We start from the raw sequence: 18,628 nt of genomic DNA on the forward strand, positions 1-18,628 counted from the left end.
AGCAGCCTCATCCTACCCCCATCTGCACCACCTGTGACAGGAGGCTCACTACCTGCTCAAGGCTGCCCATTCCACCTCTAGACAGATCCACCTGCTAGAAAGTTGTTGTTTGTTTTGCTTTCCATTCGGAGCTAGAATCTGCCTCCCTACTATTCTGGGAAATTTTCTTATTTCTTAAGAAATAAGAAATTTCTTAGCGACACTATGTGTTTGTAGAAAAAAGCACAAAATCAGCAGGCTTAGAGCCGCATGGGGAGAGGCAGCATGGCATGTGGACCCGGGGTGAGCAGGAGTTCTCCCCAGTGGTAAGAGGCACCGGCAGCACCAGGAGGAGGCTGTGGGAGGATGCCAGCTGTGGGGTCACATGGGAGCATTCTGAGCTGTGAGCTTGCAACCCCGAACCTTTTGGTGCCAACTGCCTGTTGCTTCTCCTGGCTTGGCTGAGAACAGCAAAATTAAATCAAGTATTTGTGGATTTATGTGGCTTTGCTTGTCCTACTGGACAGCATGGCCATGTAGAGGAAACCCTGAACTGGGAGGGGACAGAACTCATTTTCCGGATAAGTGGGCTGGGGCCATTGGCTACCCATCTCCCTGCCTCTGCCACTCCCAGGGGGATGAGCTTACTAGGGCCCAGGGAACTCTTTTTAACAAGCTTTCCTCCATCAGCCCCCCCCAGAGTAACTGATAATCAGCCAGGTTTGGGAGCTGTGGAGTTGGATGAAATTCACGATAATTTTTTTTCCAACTCAATAAACATCAAACACCTACTGTCATTTTTTTAATCACGTTTAAGATAACATGGATTTTAAATACTCTTATTTTCTGTGTTCTCTAAGAAAGAAAAACCACTGCCAATTAAACCATGATATGCCATCAACTGTAAGGTGCATCTCATCAGAGATGTTAAAATGTGAAAACTGTGTCTCAGAATTGATTGGAAACGTGTCTGCCAGGTGTGGGATTGGTACTGAGGGGAGGGGGCACCAAAAGGAGTGGGATTCAGTTCCTTGCCTCAAGTTCACAGCCTGTCAGAGTGGATGAAACAGCCACAGAAACAAATACAATCCCAGGCCCCCTAACAAGTGCCACTGGGGCTGGGGGAGAGCACAGGTCAAGGAGAGAAGGACAGAGGGCGAGGGCGAATTTGCAGTGCGCTCTGAGGTCCGAGTTATTTGGGACGTGTGGATGGGAGAAAGGGAATTTCAGGCAAGAGAAACAGCAAGAGAAAGGCAGGGTGGGGTGGGTGGGAACAGAAAAGAATGGATTCAAGTCAAGGGCAGTGAAGTCCAGGGGGCTGGGGTACCGGGTAAGTGGCTGAAGGAAGTGGCTGATGAGGCTATAAGGGCCTTAGGGCAGGCAGAGCACGGGAGGCCCTGGAGCAGGGGCTGTAGGGAGGGGCACTCACCTCCGTTGTGATTAACAGTGTTAGACTCGACCAGCGCTGTGGCGATGGGCCGGCGCAGCAGGTCGTCATCCTTCTCCAGCTCCGTCTCCCAGAGGGTGGCGTCCCCGTCCTCGCCGAAGTTCTCCTGGGCCACATGGCCTCCAGGGGACTCCCCGGAGCCATCCTTCTGGCTGAACACTGCCACTCCATACACGCCATTGTAGCTGACGTGGTTGCTGGTGATGTGGGGTAGGCTAGACGACATCATCCACACACCACAGCCCTTATTAGCTAGGACAGTGAAAGGAGCTGGTCACTGAGGCTGAGTGACAGGCGAGGCAGCACCCAGTGCCTCCCCGAGAGGGGAAGCAGGAAAGGTGCTGGCCTGGAGACAGAGTCCCTGATTTGCAAATGGCCTCGGACAAGTCACTTTACGGCCTGGCTGCAGGCTTCTTCATACAAGAGGGGTAGTAACAGGTCAATCTCACAATGGCAATCATTCCATGGGGTATAGAAGTGCTCTGGGAACTGTCAAGGCCCCACTTCCAGATGAGAAGCACACAAGCCCATGGTGACAGTGCCAAAGGGGCCCTCAGAGCTCATCCAGCCCAACTCCTCCCTGCACAGAGATGGAGGTGGCCTCAGTTTGAGTTCCAGCCCTACCACTTCCTAGCTGTGTGACACTGAGCAGGTTATTGAACGTCTCTGTGCCTCAGCTTCCTCACCTTTAAAATGGGGTTACAGGAATTCCCTGGAGGTCCAGTGGTTAGGACTCCACACTTCCATTGCAGGGGGGCATGGGTTCAATTCCTGGTTGGGGAACTAAGATCACGTAAGCCACACAGTGTGGCCAAAAAATTAATTATAAAATAAAATGGGTTTAATAACTGTACCTACCTCAGAAGGTAGTCATGAGGATTAAATGTGCTAATGCATATAAAGGGCTTAGCAAGAGTCCAGAGCCTGAATGTAGGTTAGTATAATTATTATTATTATTAGAGATGCAGTCCAGAAAGATGGAAGCTTTGCCCAAAATCACAGAATGAGTGAGAACACTTTTCCTTCTACGATTACCCTATTTCTCCCATTATATTTTTAGTTCTCTGGATCAAAAGAAAGGATAAGAGAAATTAGACGTCCACGTGTGAGAAATTAAATGGCCCTGGCCTTATGCAAGATCCACTCCTGCCTTTTGCTGTTTTAAGTGGGGGATAAAGCTCTCCGCTTTGGGGTCAAGTGACCATGGGGTCAATCTGGATTAGAAGGTGATTTATGAGAGCCTCGTGCCTTCTATGTGGTAAGTGTAGGGTCTATGTGGCTGTGACCTGAGATGGATGCTATTCTTTAAGATGAGATCTCTGAGGCCCAGGGAAAGGCAGCAACTTTCTCAGGACCCACAGGCTGGAGATGGAACCTGGGCTGCCTGTCTCCAGGCTGGGCTGGGTCCCAAACCCCTCGCCCAGGAATGTGCCCTCACCGTAGATGGTGTTTCCTTCTAGCAGGCCTTTGCCTTCATCCCCGACAACAACACCATCGGAATAGCCAAAGCAGATGAGGTTGCTCCTGAGGATGGGGACCCCTCCTCGGCGGATGTCCACACCTCCCCACTGATTCTCTCGGATGACATTTTCTATGGGAAGAGGCAGAAAAGAGGGTCAAGAGTCACCTACAGTGCTGGCAACGAGGACTTGGACAGCTGATAGAAAGGCAAGTCTGGACAAAGACGCCTAGGCCTTCCCGTCAGCAGTCAGCACCCCGAATCTTGTCTGGTGTTTGACTTTCTAGGGACTTGTCTACTGTCTGCTTTCCTCAAGGGCAACGTTCATGTCTGTCTTGTGGTCTCCTACATCCCCAGCATCCACTGTACCCAGCGGCCTGGACGATTGATGACTAAGAACAGACTGGCTTTAGAGTCCCTGGACCAAGGCCAGGCAGGACTGTTCTGTCCTGGGGGGCTGTCCTTGGGAGGGCTGAAGCAGAATCCAGCCATTCCCCCACATGCCTGGGAAGGCACTAGCCTGTCCTTCTCAGCCTCAGCTCTGGACTGACCACAGCCTTCCTCTCCTCTCCTCTCCCCTCCACCATGTCTCTGGGAGTGAGCAGGCTGAAGAGCCACAAGTTAGAAGGGGTGTCCTGGGACACTGCTGCCCCAGCATGGTGGCAGGGCAGACTCTCAGCCTCCTGCAACAGGACTGCAATGGCTCATGAGACCTTGTGTGGCTGGCCCCTCCCTGCCTGCCTCTGGGACCCCATCTCATACTCCTTGCCCCTTGCTCACCACACTGCAGTCAACTGAGCAACCTCTGTGCTCCTCAGGCATGCAAAGTCTATCCCCACAGGTAGCCCCGTGTGGAATCCTCATTCTTTTCCTGGGCTCCTTCCCATCATCCAGCTTCTGGCTTACATGTCACCTTCTCAGAAAGGCCTGCCCTGACCATACAATACTAAATACCCACACAGTTCCTCTATCACCTTATTTTAATTATCTGTAAAGCACTTATCACCCTCAGATATGACTTTCCCTGGGGAAAAAAATGCTTTTGTTTTTTTCCCCTCCTAAAACGTCAGTTCTTGACAGCAGAAATCATGTTTTGTTCACTGCTGTATCCCCAGCTCCCGCATACAGCGTGTACTCAAAAAACGTCCGATAAATGAAGGAAGGCTGGATCCAGTCAGGGGGATTCACTGGCCCAATATTTACTGAATCTCCTTAATGTCCTAGGTATGGCCACGCTCTGTGCTGAGGCTACACTGACGTACCAGACAGACTTGATCCTTGCCTTATAGGATACAACAAAAGAGACTGACATTAAACAGATCACAAGAAATTAAGTAAAATGTCCTGCAGAGCAGGCCTACTGGGTAGAGTGAGTGTAGATGTATAATGGGAGGTCAGGGCAGACTTCCCCCAGGAAGTGACACTTAGGCTGAGACTCAAAGAATGAGCAGGAATTGGCCAGGCAGAGGGGAAATGGGGATGGACTGCCAGAGCAGGCACAAGCCCATAAAAGCCAAGAGGAGGGATTCAGACAGTTTGTGTGGCATGAATGTTTCTGACAGTGTTATGTCAGAAACGGCCATCCATTCAGATCCTGTAAGCACCAGGCCTGGCAAAGAGCAGACGCTCTCTCCCTGCCTGATAAGCATGGCCAGTGCATGGAGCCGGCATCCCCAAGTGCTACCCACTATCAAGGAGGCCAGTGTGTCGAGGTGAAGGACTGGGTGGGTGGGAAGCCTGGGACCTTGGCTTGGCTGTAGTCACTGGGGGCTTCAGCTCTAGGCAGTCCCACCCCTACCTGTGATGAGGCCTCTGCCATTCTCATTCACAGCTATGCCGGCTGCACTGCCCTTGAAAATGTGGTTCCGGCTAGAATGGAAGGAGAAGACAAAAGGTGAGACCAGACCAATGTCATGTATCAAAGACAAAGTCCATCCAAGGTGCCTGCCTTCTTTTGTGGGCTTCCCAGATGGCTCAGGTCCACAGGGGCATGAAGCACCTCCTCAAGCCCCAGAAGCCAGGCAGTTAGCAACCTTCAGTTACCACTGACCCCAAATAACCTACAACTATGCCACAGAAGCACATATCATTATATCCATGTCTCTGAAGCCTCTCTGGACTGTTATCCACATATAAACACCATTATTTTATTTTATTTTTTATTGACGTACAGTTGCTGTACCATATTATCTAAGTTGCAGGTGTACAATATAGTGATTCATGATTTTTAAAGGTTATACTCCATTTATAGATATTATAAAATATTGGCTATATTCCCTGTGTTACACAACATACCCTTGTAGCTTATTTTATACCTAATAGTTTGTACCTCTTACTCCCCCACCTCTATATTGCCCCTCCCCGCTCCCCACTGGTAACCAGTAGCTTGTTCTCTGCGTCTGTGAGTCTGCCTCTTTTTTGTTATAGTCACTAGTTTGTTGCATTTTTTTAGATTCCACATATAAGTGATATATGATATTTGTCTTTCTCTGTCTGACTTACTTCATTTAGTATGATAATCTCAGGTCCATCCATGTTGCTGCAAATGGCATTATTTCATTCTTTTTTATGGCCAAGTAATATTCCATTGTATATATGTGCCACATCTTCTTTATCCACTCCTCTGTTGATGGACACTTAGGCTGCTTCCATGTCTTGGCTATTGTGAATGATGCTACTATGAACACTGGAGTGCATGTATCTTTTTGAATTAGTGTTTTTGTTTTCGGATATATACCTAGGAATGGAATTGCTGAGTCATATGGTAGTTCTATCTTTAGTTTTTGGAGAAACCTCCATACTGTTTTCCACAGTGGCTGCCCCAATTTACATTCCACCAACAGTGTACAAGGGTTCCCTTTTTTCCACATTCTTGCCAATACTTGTTATTCGTATAAACACTATTTTAAACAAATGTCATCGTGGTGCATGATCACAGGTAAAGTCTTGGTAGTGTCAAGAATTCCTAGGAGGCTGTGTTAAGCTTGTCTGGGAGTGATTTATGTCCCTGAATCAGATTCTGCCTGTAACAAGCCTATTGTCTTCTGTTTGTATCCAGCAGCTACTCTTTAGCTTATTTTCTGTTAACTCAGTCACCTATCCACTGAATGAAAACATAAAATAATGACATGCCTTATAAGAAGAAAACCAGATTTTAAAAAGAGGGTTTTAAGAACATCAGACAACACATATGTGAAACGCCATGGGCTGGGCTACACACAGCCCTACTACCATGGCAAGGCCTCGTGAATATGTTCCTTAGAACCAGACACCCGAGCACGTTAAAGGACATGCATTTCTCTCCAGTCTCTCTATCTTGGTTTCTTGCCTGTAAATACAGAGCCAGTCACACCCAGACCCTAGCAGAACTGGGTTATTCCTGGAGCATACACATTTGCTGTTTGTTACTTTTACTACCAGGAATGCTGTGTTCTCCTTCCCTACTGGAGGGGCACCGGCCCCCTCTCTTAGGAGGTGCCCTCCTACTTCCTACCATGCATGCAGCGGAAGGATTTAGATCCAAATATTCACCTGGCTCTTCAGAGCCCAACATAGGGCCTGGCTCCTCACAGAACCCCAGTGATTAGCAGTTGGCTGATAAATCTTCCCATCTCCCAGGGCAGGGTCCAAATGGTTTACTTCCTTCGGGGGAAGTCAAATGCCAACTGCATCTACATTATGTGTTTGGAGCAGAACAAGGTTAAAAACATCCTTATGTTTTTATTCAGACAGATCTGAAGTATCTGCTTTGATGTGATTACAATTTAATCAGCTGATGGTTACTGTGGGCTTCTAGAATTCAGGGTCAGATGTAGTCCCTGGGCAAGGCACGCCTCATCCATATTTCTGAGAGCTGTGCCATAGCAGCAAATGCATGAGTGGTTTACTTTTAATACAAATCTCACTCACCTTCAGAAAGGATCCATGGCCACTTGGAGAAACATGTATGTGTGTGTACACAGGGTGGGCAGAACAAAGATAAAAGAGGTATCAGAAAACAGTAGGAAAAGGGGACAGATCACTGTTCCAAGAACCAAGGATGGGATATTAACGACAGATGAGCCAGTCTGAGTCCTGTGCTTCCTTGCAGCCAAGGCAAAAAAAGAGAAACACCATAGGTTATATAACTCACCGGCAAAAACATACGCTGTGGTTTGCCTTATCTAGGCCACTTCAGGGATCTCGAAATTCATTCTGTATCCTCCCACAGATCCCTATCCGCCATCACAGAGAAATATAAAGGAAAAAAGCACAACCTATTCTCTCAAAGCGACTGTTTTAAAAACCCAAGACACTGATCTCGTTGTAATATTCCTTGCTCAAAACCCTTCAACAGTTCACCAGCACCCGCAAGTTCTGGGTGTATGGCTGATATAACAAATTACCACAAACTGAGTGGCTTAGAACAACACAAATTCATTATCTTCCAGTTTAGGAGGCCAGAAGTCCAAACTGGATCTGATGGGGCTAAATCAAGGTGCCAGCAGACCTGTATTCCTTCTGGAGGCTCTAGGGAAGAATCCATTTATTGTCTTTACCAGCTTCTAGAGGCTGCCCATATTTCCTGGCCTGTGGCCTCATCACTCTGACCTCTGCTTCTGTTGATGCATTTCCTTCTCTCTGACTCTGACTCTCCTGCTTCCCTCTTCTAAGGACCCTTGTGATGACACTGGGCCCACCTGCATAACCCAGGATATTCTCCCCATCTTAACGTACTTAGTCACATCTGCAAAGTCTCTTCTGCCTCGTAAGACAGCATATGCACAGGTTCCAAGCATTAGGAAATGGATACATCTGGAGCGCCATTATTCTACCCACCACACTTGGTATTCGAGGTCCTCCGTGCTCCAGCATCAACCCCACTTTGTAGGCTGATCATCTACTCAGCCCCCCGGGCATCACATGCCCAGACATACCACCACATTTTTTACACCATTTTCCCTGGACATACCCCAAATTTCACTGCCCCAGGCCCAGAATGCCTTTTCTATGGCCATAAAATCCACCTCATCCTTCAAGCACAACTCAAATGTCAGTGCCCCACGTGCACTGCCCTGACTTGCTCAGCTGAAATTGTGGCTGGGCTCCTTCTGCACCTGCATGAAGACCTATAAAGCATATGCTTTGGTGAGTCTTCCCTCACGGCTCCCGTCCCCAGAATGAGACTGCATGCTCCACGGAGGAGAGACTATTTGTACACACTTTTTATACTGCCGTCCCTTTACATGGAATAAACCCTCAAATGTGTGTTAAATGAATGACATGCATACATGCAAACCCATACTCTTATCTTAAGGCAATAATGCAAAAGATGGAAAAAGAGCTCTGTGAACACTAATTGTTTTTAGTAAGCTGTCTATAATAGCGAAAAAATAGAGGCCTAGCAGTAATAGGTCCCGCAAGCCATGCGGCGTGGCCAAAAAAAAAAAAAAAAAAAAAAATCCAGAGGAACAGTAATAGGACTAGTTCAAAAATGAGGGAATATCAAAACAATGGAACAGTTCTGAAACTGTCCAAAGTGATAAATACAAAGGTTCTGCAACAGCATGGAAAAGTACACATGGAATAATGCAGGGAAAAACTCTCAGAATACATTTGCTGAACATTAATGCTAATGATTTTTGTAAACTGCAGACGTAACTGTGTGGGTCTTCTACTCCAAATCTTAACGTTCAAGCTGCAGTGACCAAAGGATCCAAGATTATCAGGGACAGTCCCAATTTAAGATGTTTTATACTAACGTCACAACTTGTGTCAGACCTTTTCTCAAGCGCCAGTGGGCCGTGTGCTACCCCTGAATCTGCTGCGCTCTGCTGCTTTACTCAAGCTGCTTCCTTTACTAGGAATGTCCACTCCCCATCTCCATGAGAGTCCAAAAGCTCTACCTGTATTTCAAAGTCTAACTCCAATGCCACCTCCCAAATGAGGCCTCCCACAGCCCCCTAGTCAGAATGATTCCCCCTCTCTTGGTACCACTTTGATAGTATTTATCACAGTCTGCGCCATATGACAGATGGGAAGGCAAATCCACGGCCCCTCCCACCTACAGCTTACACCACTGATTGATCACAGCATGCTTTCATGCTGAGGTCAGATGTAGCCTCCAGATCTTAATATAGCATCCCAGGTAGCCAAAATCAACTGACCAGAGTTGTCAGGTGAGTTGAAATCTCTATGTCATTCCCATCTTAGCATTATTTCTGAGCACACATGTCCTCCAGACTAAAGTAAGCTCCTAGGGAGCGGAGTCTGCCCTTGTTTACCTTTGTTATCATTATTAGAAGTTAGAAGTCCACCTAGTTAACTGGAAGGAAACACAGACACAAAAGCACAGAACACAGATGCAATACCACAAAAGGTTGTGTGACTGAGGTGGGATTATGGGTGAAGTCTGTCTCTTTCCTGCTTGCATCTGTACAGTTGTTTTCATAAACAAAAATGGTTTCAAATGAAGCAAAGACAGAGAGTAGGGAAACACAGAGATCAGAGAGGAAAGAGGGACCATGGGTGAACAGGATGGTCTGGGTACAGTGGCACATACCTCACGACTGGATTTCCGTGGTACAGGATGTAAATGCCAGCCTCCTTGTTTGAAAAGATTTGATTATTCCGGATGATGCCTTTCCCATTGCCAAGGACAACAATGCCAGAGCGAAGGCCGTGGTGGATCTGGTTACACTGCAAGTGAACATGAGACACCACAGAAGGCAGCTCAGACACGCCACTGAGAAGCAGAGTGCTCATTGCTGCCCCACCGCAGGGCCAGGATGAACCAGCAGAGAAAACTACGTTGCTGGAAGATCCCTAGCACAAAACAAAGTGAATGGGCTTCCCTGGTGGCATGGTCGTTAAGAATCTACCTGCCAATGCAGGGGACATGGGTTCGAGCCCTGGTCAGGGAAGATCCCACATGCCGTGGAGTAACTAAGCCCATGCACCACAACTACTGGGCCTGTGCTCTAGAGCCCGTGAGCCACAACTACTGAGCCTGCGTGCCACAACTACTGAAGCCTCTGCACCTAGAGCCTGTGCTCCACAAGAGAGGCCACCACAGTGAGAAGCCTGCACACTGCAATGAAGAGTAGCCCCCGCTTGCCGCAACTAGAGAAAGCCCGTGCGCAGCAACAAAGACCCAACGTAGCCATAAAGTAAAAAAATAAATAAAATTTTAAAAAAAGAAACAACAAAAAACAAAGTGAATGGACGTGGCCCTGCCCTCTCTGCACAGGTGCACACGTTGACACCTATGAGGGAGACTCCCAAGAGAGGAGTCTTCCCCACCCAGACTCTTGGGATGTAGTTACGCTGGCACTTACTGCTGAGGGCTCCTGCCCTTCATCTGCAATGCACACTACTGAAAATTTCTGAGCCTCTAAAGAGTCCCCAAAACACACGATCATTGGCTAGGCCATGTCATCCCAGGGCGCCCACCTCTCAGAAGGGGGCAGTGCCCCAGTACATGGGAACTTTGGCTAAGCGCAGTCCCAAGGGGCCACCCAGGGAAGGAGTGGGTCACTGGCTTCTAGTCTCCCCTTCTCATTTGGGGGGGACCTGTGGAAGGTACAGCCCCAGGGAGCTTAGGTGTCCCATGAGGCATGAGGTCACCAGGTGTACGAGCTATAATGACCCTTGGAGATTTTCATACTGTGCAAATGGGAAACAGGCCCAGGGTCATATAGTATGTTTGTGGCAGGGCCGGATCTGAAACCTAGTTTTTCTGTTTCCCAGTCAGTTAGTTGCTTTTGAACAGTGATGAAAATTTTAGGTTATAATAAATTATAATAAAATTGTTTCACTCTGATTGCTAATTTATAGCCTAAATACAATCCTATATTTAAACCAAAAAGCTAGCTGTTTCTCTTCCAAAATTATTTAATGGAAACACAGTTCTAGTTTGCTTTAAAGTGTTTCATGCTGCAAGCTCTCCTATTCTTACTCACTTTTCAGATTTTCCCCTGAAGGATTTGGCAGACTCACCAGAGTAACCGCTGCCTACAGAAGTCCCTCACAGGGTTGAAAAGCACAGGGAGAGAGGTGTAAGCAATGGTATTTCTATCCTGCACTGTTTCACAAAGGCAGATAATACTCCCTTCCCCCTCCACCTGCTAAACTGTCCTGCCCCCCCATCCCTGGGACGGCAAACTCCTCTCATCTCTCTGGCAACAGTGGCAATAATTTCCTGTCAAGGCCATGCATCAAATATCAGTTGCATGGCAGAAAGAGTGAGAGGAAGGGGCTGGCAGAGGACACTGGCCAGGCACGTCTCTTGAAATATAGTTAAGAACTTGCCTTTCTCTGCATTTGCAAGGGCAGTCTAGATATACTGGGTTAAGAACATCCACCCTGAGTCAGACTGCCTGGATTCAAAGGCCAGCGCTAGCACTACATGTGTGATTTAGGGCAAGGTCCCTAGCGTCTTTGTGCCTCCATGTCTTCACCTATGAAATGGGAATAATAATAATTCTATCTCACAGGGTTGTGTAAGAGTTAAACCATGATTAAATAAATATATACCAAGTGCTTACAACAGTATCTGGCATATAATAAGCACTATGTATAGGATGGATATTATTTTTCCAAGCCCATAAAAAGTCCACTATGTTTCTCAATTTCTGGGAAACCTGTCTCTCAGAGAAGGCTGGAGCAAAACTATGGGGCAGGTCTTTCATGTCACTGGTCTCACATTCTAGGATTTTAAGTGGTTTTCACACTGGCTAAGATCAAACTCACTATGGCCTCACGATAGCCACGAAACAAGTTATCTTCAGAATAAATATCCTACGTGTCCTTTTAATAGTAAAGAATGAACTAATTTGGTGTTTTACTTTTGATCCAAGTGTCTTTCACGGCAGACATATCTTTATTCTTACCGAACTCAAAGCCCACAAGAGCATATCAGGGCTGAGGGAGGGAAGGCCCTGTGAATTTCCCTGTCTATCCAGTCCTCCTCCTTGCTAGGGGAGACTGCAGGGACGTACGTGACTTATGCAAAGTCACTCTCAATACATGGAGAAAGAGACCCAGAGTCACAAGGACACACAGAGAAAAGGGCAGGAACTACCTGCAAACAGGAAGCAACAGAAATTCAAGATGGCAACATTTGCTTAAACATCCTCAGAAAAGGTTTCTGAGTACCAAGAGCCACCCTGAAAGGGCAAGAAGATGGAGGAAGTACCAGAATGAGAGGGTTGGACTTTTTCCGGATGTCTACGCCGGCCTCCGCGTTGTCATAAATGTTGTTGCCGGCGATCAGGCCTCCGCCCTCCAAGCGAAGAAAGATGCCTGATGCTCTGCAGTGGTGAATGTGGTTCCTGAGCATGATGATCTAGGCAGAGGAGAGAGAGCCATTCATTTTCCTGTCACAAAGGTATTTTAAAAAACTGCTTGGGGAATACCTGAGTCTTCCTTCCCGTCTGGTCTGTGCAGTTCTACCTGATGCCAGACCAGCCACTCTCCGCCGTGTGCTCACGAGGACTGAGCCATTTCCGTGTCCTTCCTGGCTTTGCCCTACAGGCACTGCACCAACCTCACGCCAGTTCTTTACTAAAACCTGGATGGAAGCCTGGCTCTGAGCTCCACATTCACAGCCTCTGAGCAGGATAAATAACTGGATGACGGCATGGAAAGGACGCTTGGAGAAGGTGGGATTTAGTGGTCTGCAAACTCTACATGCAGTGCAGTTACATGAAGATTTCCAGTGGTCCAAGGGCACAGCTACTTTGAATGGAATCGAGTGCCAGATCCACCACTTCCGCACACACCTTTGCTGAACTTCACCTGCCTGAGGAAGCACCTGAGGGTAAAGTACCTCGTAGGCTGTCCTCTCCCACCTTCCTTTTTGCTTTCCACTTTTAAGACAAATATCCATTCTTGCCCGCTTTGCATCTCTTTTGCTGTATTATTATCCTGGGGTGGAAAAACCAATGGAACTCCAAGCTAAGAGACAATTGCAAGTGTTGGTATAAGATAAAGAAGCCTCTTTAAAACAAGGTACCATAACTCAGTAAACAGCTTATTAAGGGGATGCACTGCCACTTACATTCTCTTTTTAGCAATACTAAAAATCTAGAATACATATTGTTTTAAACAACTATGTATTAACAATGAAATGTACTACGTTAAGGTAAATTGTGTACTAACAATAAACACTGTACTACATTAGGATAAAACTCTGGGAGGGGTAAAGTATAATGGAAGTACAATTTCAAGGAGAAGCTTTCTGCTTAGAATGGGGAAAGTTGGAAAGAGCATTGCTCCCACACTTACAACAAGAAGATACAAAAACGTAACCTTTCTTGAATCCATCAGCGAGCTGAGGTTGCAGGACAACCAACTAGCCTGGAATCTAAGGGAAATAGGCACCTTCAAGGACACGAGATGTGAGCACTTGTTTGTCTGAAAAGACACAGATGCCATACTGGCCAGTAAGAAGAGTTCAGCTAACCGTTTCCATGAACTGTTAAAGGCCAGCTGTTAACTAGTGAGAGCACAGAAGCCCCGGGAGCAGCTGCATCTATTCACTTCTCCATGGACCTCGCCAGGTGCTCATGGAGAAAGACCGAGGGCAGGACGAGAGACAGGAGACAGCCTACCTCCTGGTGGGCGCTTGGGGGAAAGTACAGCCACTGTGAGAAAAGCACTAAGCCCCTCCTGTCCCAAAGAACAAGCCTTAAGCAGCTGGGGGAAGGGCAGCAAACCCTGTGGCTCTCAAGGGAGGGAACAGAAAATCAATAAACCCTTTACCCCTCAGGGAGGTGGGAGGAAAATATCTTGGGCCTCGATCATTAGAGCCCCCCTAGTGCTGAGGGGTGAGGCAGGACCACTGAAAAGGGCCTAGTGCCAAGGTCCTAAATCCACCGACACAGCACCTTCCTAAGACTAAGGATAAATGCAGACACGACAGGCTCCCTATCACCCACTGTGCCACGAGGCTGGCCAGCCAGAGCCATGGCAGTGGCCTGCTGCTGGGAGGGGCAAGAGCATGGAGGAGCAGATGCAAAGGGAAGAACTAAAACAGAAAAGTCCACTGGCAAACCAGCCAAAGTAATGCAGGAGGAATCAGGAGCCTGTGGTTCACTGAAGGTAATTGTAACAACAAAATCCAAGCGTCACAAAAGAGGCATGCCCATTCCCACACATAAACACCATTTACCTCTGTCTCCACCGTCTATACAAGATACCTCACTTCCAACTAAAAATTACCAGATACCCAAAGAAGCAAGAAAAAAAAATCATGGTCAGTGATACTTTTCTTCATTCCCTCTGCCAGCCTCTACCCTCTCGGGAATGTTCTGGAGGGCAGAGGTAGGGCGGTTGCCCTCTGGCCACTGGATCAAGGGCTTGCTCCTGGCCACAGGGACCAGCTCAGTAAGCCAGCACTCCCGCCCACAGCTCCCCACTTGTATTAATGCCATTTGATATATGTGTTCCCAGAAGCTGCGTATTCATGAGACACCATGGGTTGTTTTAGTCAAAAGCCAGCCAAAATCAGCTTTTCAGGTTCCTTTTTGGAGACTCACTAGCAACAGCTGGCTGCACAATTCCTGCCACAAGTTCCCTGGGGACAACAGTTCCAGAGGGCTACAACGAAAGCTGTTTAACTTTTTGTCTCTCCTTGTCCATGACTCCAATTACCACCTGCTCCCAAGTCTGCATGTCAGGGCACATCTCTCTTCAAAGCTCCAGCCCCCCGTAACCAGATGGCACCTCTGCCTGATGTCACTGATGCTCCAAACTCAACGTGCCCACAACTGCACTCAGCATCTTTCTCTCCACATCCTAGCCTTCTTGGCTTCTCAGTTCCTGCCTTTGCCTCAGCCACTCACACCAGAAATCTAGGCCACATAACCTCGACCACTCCCCTCCCGAGGTTCTCCTCGCCACCTCTCCAGACTGCCCTGTTCCTCCTCTCCATGTACGGACCCTAATTATCCACTGCCCCGCACTGACTGTGTCTCCAGTCTTGTTCCCCTCCACTCCATTCCACACAAAGCTGACAGAAGGAGCTTTCCAAATGCGGATCTGACCACAATTCTCTGCTTCAAATCTTTCAGTGTGTTCCCACTGCCCTCAAGACAATTCCCATCTCTCTGACGAGACACCTGCCCCTGAGCTGACTGACTCTTGCTGACTAGCCCTCACCTCACGCTCTGGCTGTTGAGGTTACTTGCGACTCCCTGAGTGTCCTGCGTCCTATGTCTGGGCCTTCCCGCATGCCTCCTTTGCCTCACAGCTTCACCCTGCCAACTCCTAGTCTTCCTAGACAGCTTGGCCAGGCACCAGTCCTCCGGGAAAGATTTTTTTTTAAGTCTTAAAAAACACCAAACACATTTATGGAGTACTTGCTATGCACCAGACACACTGCTAAGCACTTTATATATATATATATGCATATATATGACCTCAGTCAATCCTCACCACACCTTGGAGTAGATAGTATCATTAGTCCAAAGGGCATATAGCTAATAAGGGGCAGAGCCTGAATTTGACTCAGAAGCCACACTCTTACTAACCATGCAAGGAGGAAAGCCCTCCTTGAGGGCTCACTCCAGATCCTTTCATTGTGGTCCCCCTGAGAGCAAAGCTGTCACCCACCCCTTTTATTTGACCTTTATCTTTTATTCTCTGTTCATAGCACAGTTTTATATTGTGTGTCCAGGGTAACACCACCTGAAATCCTCTTTGGAAATGGGTAAAATACAATTAAGATGCAATTGCTATTAATCATTCTAGAAGCCTTCAGAGACCTGCAAGACTCACATGTGACATCTGTACAGTGCCCTTCAGTTTTCTAAGTGCTTTGCCAATATTATGGCACTGGATCCTCACAAACCCCCAGTCGAAGAAGTGGGGCAGTATTTCCATTTCACATGAGAGGAAGGTAACGTTCACAGTGAATTAGAGGAGAAGTGAGACTCAAACCTAGGAGCTATGTCATGCTTCCGTCTAAAAGGCCATGTCTTTCCTTTTAGAAGCCTCTCCCATCCTGAGCTGTTACTGTCCTGTGGTGCCTGAGGGGGTTGCAGGTACAAGGCGCTGATGGCATGCAGAGCAGGATGATCCATTCTTAGTATGAAGTCCATACATCTCAACGGGGCTTTCTAGGCCCTGGGCAACGTGGATTCTGCTTACCTCCCCTGCTCATTTTCCAGCGGTCCCCACCACACTGCTGAACTTGGCCTCACATCCAGGCCCCAGCACAGGATGTCTGCTGCCTGAACCCTCACTGTGCACCTCCTTTTCACCACACGTAGCCCATTTTCCTTGGTTCTCCTCGCCTCATCCTACTCAACTTAGACATCTCCTCGTCTGGGAAGCCTTCTCAACTACCCACACAGTTTGGATCACAGGCAGCGATCACGTCTCCCAAAATTATCCTGCATCCAGGCTAAAGAGCCCTTGTTCCTTCTACCAGGAGTTGGGTGACGTATTTGAGAAGCAGCATAACATAGAGAAAGGAGGTGGAAGACCTGGGTTCTAGTCCCCATTCTGTTTGGCCTCTAACCTGCTGTGTGATCCTGAGTGAGTCACCTTCCTCCCTAGGCCTATTTCCTCTTCTGTAAAATGGGAAGAATAGTTTCTGCCTCATCCAAATCAGATGACGGACATGAGGCAAGTGTGTGTTGTAAGATTAAAAGATGATTTTTTTAAAAAATGCATACTAGCACCATCCAAGCCCTCCTGCGTACAGCCCCTGAAGCCCTCTCACCACTCCAAAATCATGTTCCTTGTGACCCAGCGAGGCCTCATGGGTCTGTACAGTAAGCCTTATGACAGCACCTTGTTATTATGTATACATCGCACCTTGCTATTATGTATACATCGCACCGCATAAGTCAGGTTCCGGAAGATGTTTCCTTCCATCTTGGCTCGGCCATAAGAGCAAACGAAGACGCCTCCCTTCCCGTCCCGGAACAGGCACTTGCGGATGAGGCAGCCCTGCACAGAGCTGGCCAGCGCCATGGCCTCCCTGTCCTTCTGCAGCTCCTGGTGTAGTGAGTTCAGCACCAGGCAGCTGGGCAGCTGGATGGATGCTCCCGGCAGTGGTGGGCCCAAAAAGGAGCCCCCTAGAACCGGCCGCGGTCCCTGCACTTGGTAGGACAGTCTGTACGTGAGCTGGTCCTCATCCTCATCCTCACCGCTGGGACTCAGGCCTCCGTCGCTGCTGTCTGGGGTCCGGGCCACCCTTTCCCCATCGCTGCCCACCTCTGCCTCCTGTGAGCCAGCCTTGGGGGAGCCAGTTGCTGGGCTGGTAGGGCTCTGGCTACCCTCAATGACAATGCCACAGGTTCTTGGGCTCCAGGCCTGGTCCCTGCTTTCCAGGTCCAAGGACATTAAAGAGTCAGAGTCCTCTGTTGGGAGCACGCTGGGAGAGGACCTGATAAGCCCTAAGAGATGCGTGTAGGCCCAGTTGTTCTCTGAGGATGGGTGGCCCTCAACAGTCACAGAGTTGTTTTCACTGCCCACAAATTCACAGTTTTCCAGGACACACAGGGGCACATTGTGCAGAAAGACATGGGTGTTTTTGAAGGTGCAAAACTTCACTTGGCAGGTGCCCGGGCCATGGACCTGGATGTGTCCATTCTCAAAGTTGCAGTTGTCAAACTGGACGTGACCTGAAGTTGTCTGGGGAACGAAAGAGAGAAAGTGGGTGTAACAGGGGTAAGATCTGTTTTGCTAGTCAGAGCTCTAACTGTTCCGTAAGGGGATGGCACCTGGAAAGGCCATCTGTCCTGCTGGTCATGTTCCCTTCCCCACAGGGCAAGGGTCCTGCCAGCCCCAGGAGGAACCAGGAGCTGCTGTGCATCAGAAGGAGGATCATTCAGAGCTGCCTTCCCTCCCCTCCTTCCAATCCCAAAGGGCAGGAGACAAGAGTGGAAACGGATAATGGCAGAAAAGTTCACTTTCTGGAGCAGGGCCCTTCCCCAAACCCTCAAATCTCAAGTAAATTCCACCAGTGCTCATGAAGCGCTTAATGAGAATAAAGAGTTTGGCGTGGGGGGTGGGAGGTAACATGGAGAAGGCGGAAGATGCTGAATGCTCAGAGGGATGCTACGTGAAATGGAATCGACTCAATACTGGAGATGAACCAGGAGACGGTCGCTCAAGGGAGAAATGATGAGGGAGAGCTTTGGATTCTCACAAACACAGGAACTGGCTGGGATGTGAGCCCAACTTTACCAAGCCCTCTGATGGGTGAGGGTCCCACGTGGTGTCTCGGTTACACGGAGACTGTGTCCCACCAGGTGGTGTTCCTCCGGGTCTCTCCTTCCAAAGCACTATCCCTTCATTCGAATCCTCCCTTGGCCCTGCGAGCCTGCCTCCACCTGAGCCTGCAGCCCTGAGGTTCACCACATAGGCCAGTCTGGAGTGCGGAGTCAGGACAGAGCTGGGCAAAGCCAGAGGGCTGACAGAGGCCAGGGTGGGCCAGGAGGGGCTGAGCTCTGCTGGGGCTGGACCAGCAGTGGGAGGCCCAGACACAGGTGCTGGGAAAGTCTGCGTGGGAACTGGTGCTGGTGCAGAACTACGGCAGGAGACAGCAGGCCACGTCCCTAAAGAGGGGGACAAGGTGTACTGCCGTGACCGGGTGAGTGCCCTGAGCAGTGGCTAAGAGTGCGGGCTCTGGGGGTCCAGCTGCAGGGCCCAGCTCCCAGCTCTGCCTCTTCCAGGTGTGTTATCTTGGATAAACACATCACTTCTCTAAGCCTCAGTTTCTCTGTCTGCAACACGGGGCTCACGAACTA

General features: G+C 48.7%; 1 protein-coding gene across 11 annotated transcripts in view; it reads right to left on the minus strand.

Annotated features, from left to right (window-relative positions):
* FBXO10 (F-box protein 10) overlaps positions 1 to 18,628 on the minus strand; it is an 83,500-nt gene that overhangs the window by 20,922 nt on the left and 43,950 nt on the right. For 10 of the 11 annotated variants that reach the window (XR_012332592.1, XR_012332593.1, XM_073806299.1 and 7 more), the window contains 6 exons: positions 16,665 to 17,510; positions 12,061 to 12,210; positions 9,427 to 9,563; positions 4,684 to 4,754; positions 2,865 to 3,017; positions 1,409 to 1,678 (listed from right to left, as the gene is read on the minus strand). Coding sequence is in view for 9 of the 11 variants with exons in the window: in XM_073806299.1 (XP_073662400.1) it covers positions 1,409 to 1,678; positions 2,865 to 3,017; positions 4,684 to 4,754; positions 9,427 to 9,563; positions 12,061 to 12,210; positions 16,665 to 17,510 (1,627 nt within the window). In the remaining 2 variants the exon portion in view is untranslated. The remainder of the gene's footprint in view (positions 1 to 1,408; positions 1,679 to 2,864; positions 3,018 to 4,683; positions 4,755 to 9,426; positions 9,564 to 12,060; positions 12,211 to 16,664; positions 17,511 to 18,628) is intronic. The other variant, XM_019948988.3, reaches the window with a different exon arrangement.

This window comes from Tursiops truncatus, chromosome 6 (genome assembly GCF_011762595.2).
Source record: "Tursiops truncatus isolate mTurTru1 chromosome 6, mTurTru1.mat.Y, whole genome shotgun sequence".
NCBI lineage: Eukaryota > Metazoa > Chordata > Mammalia > Artiodactyla > Delphinidae > Tursiops > Tursiops truncatus.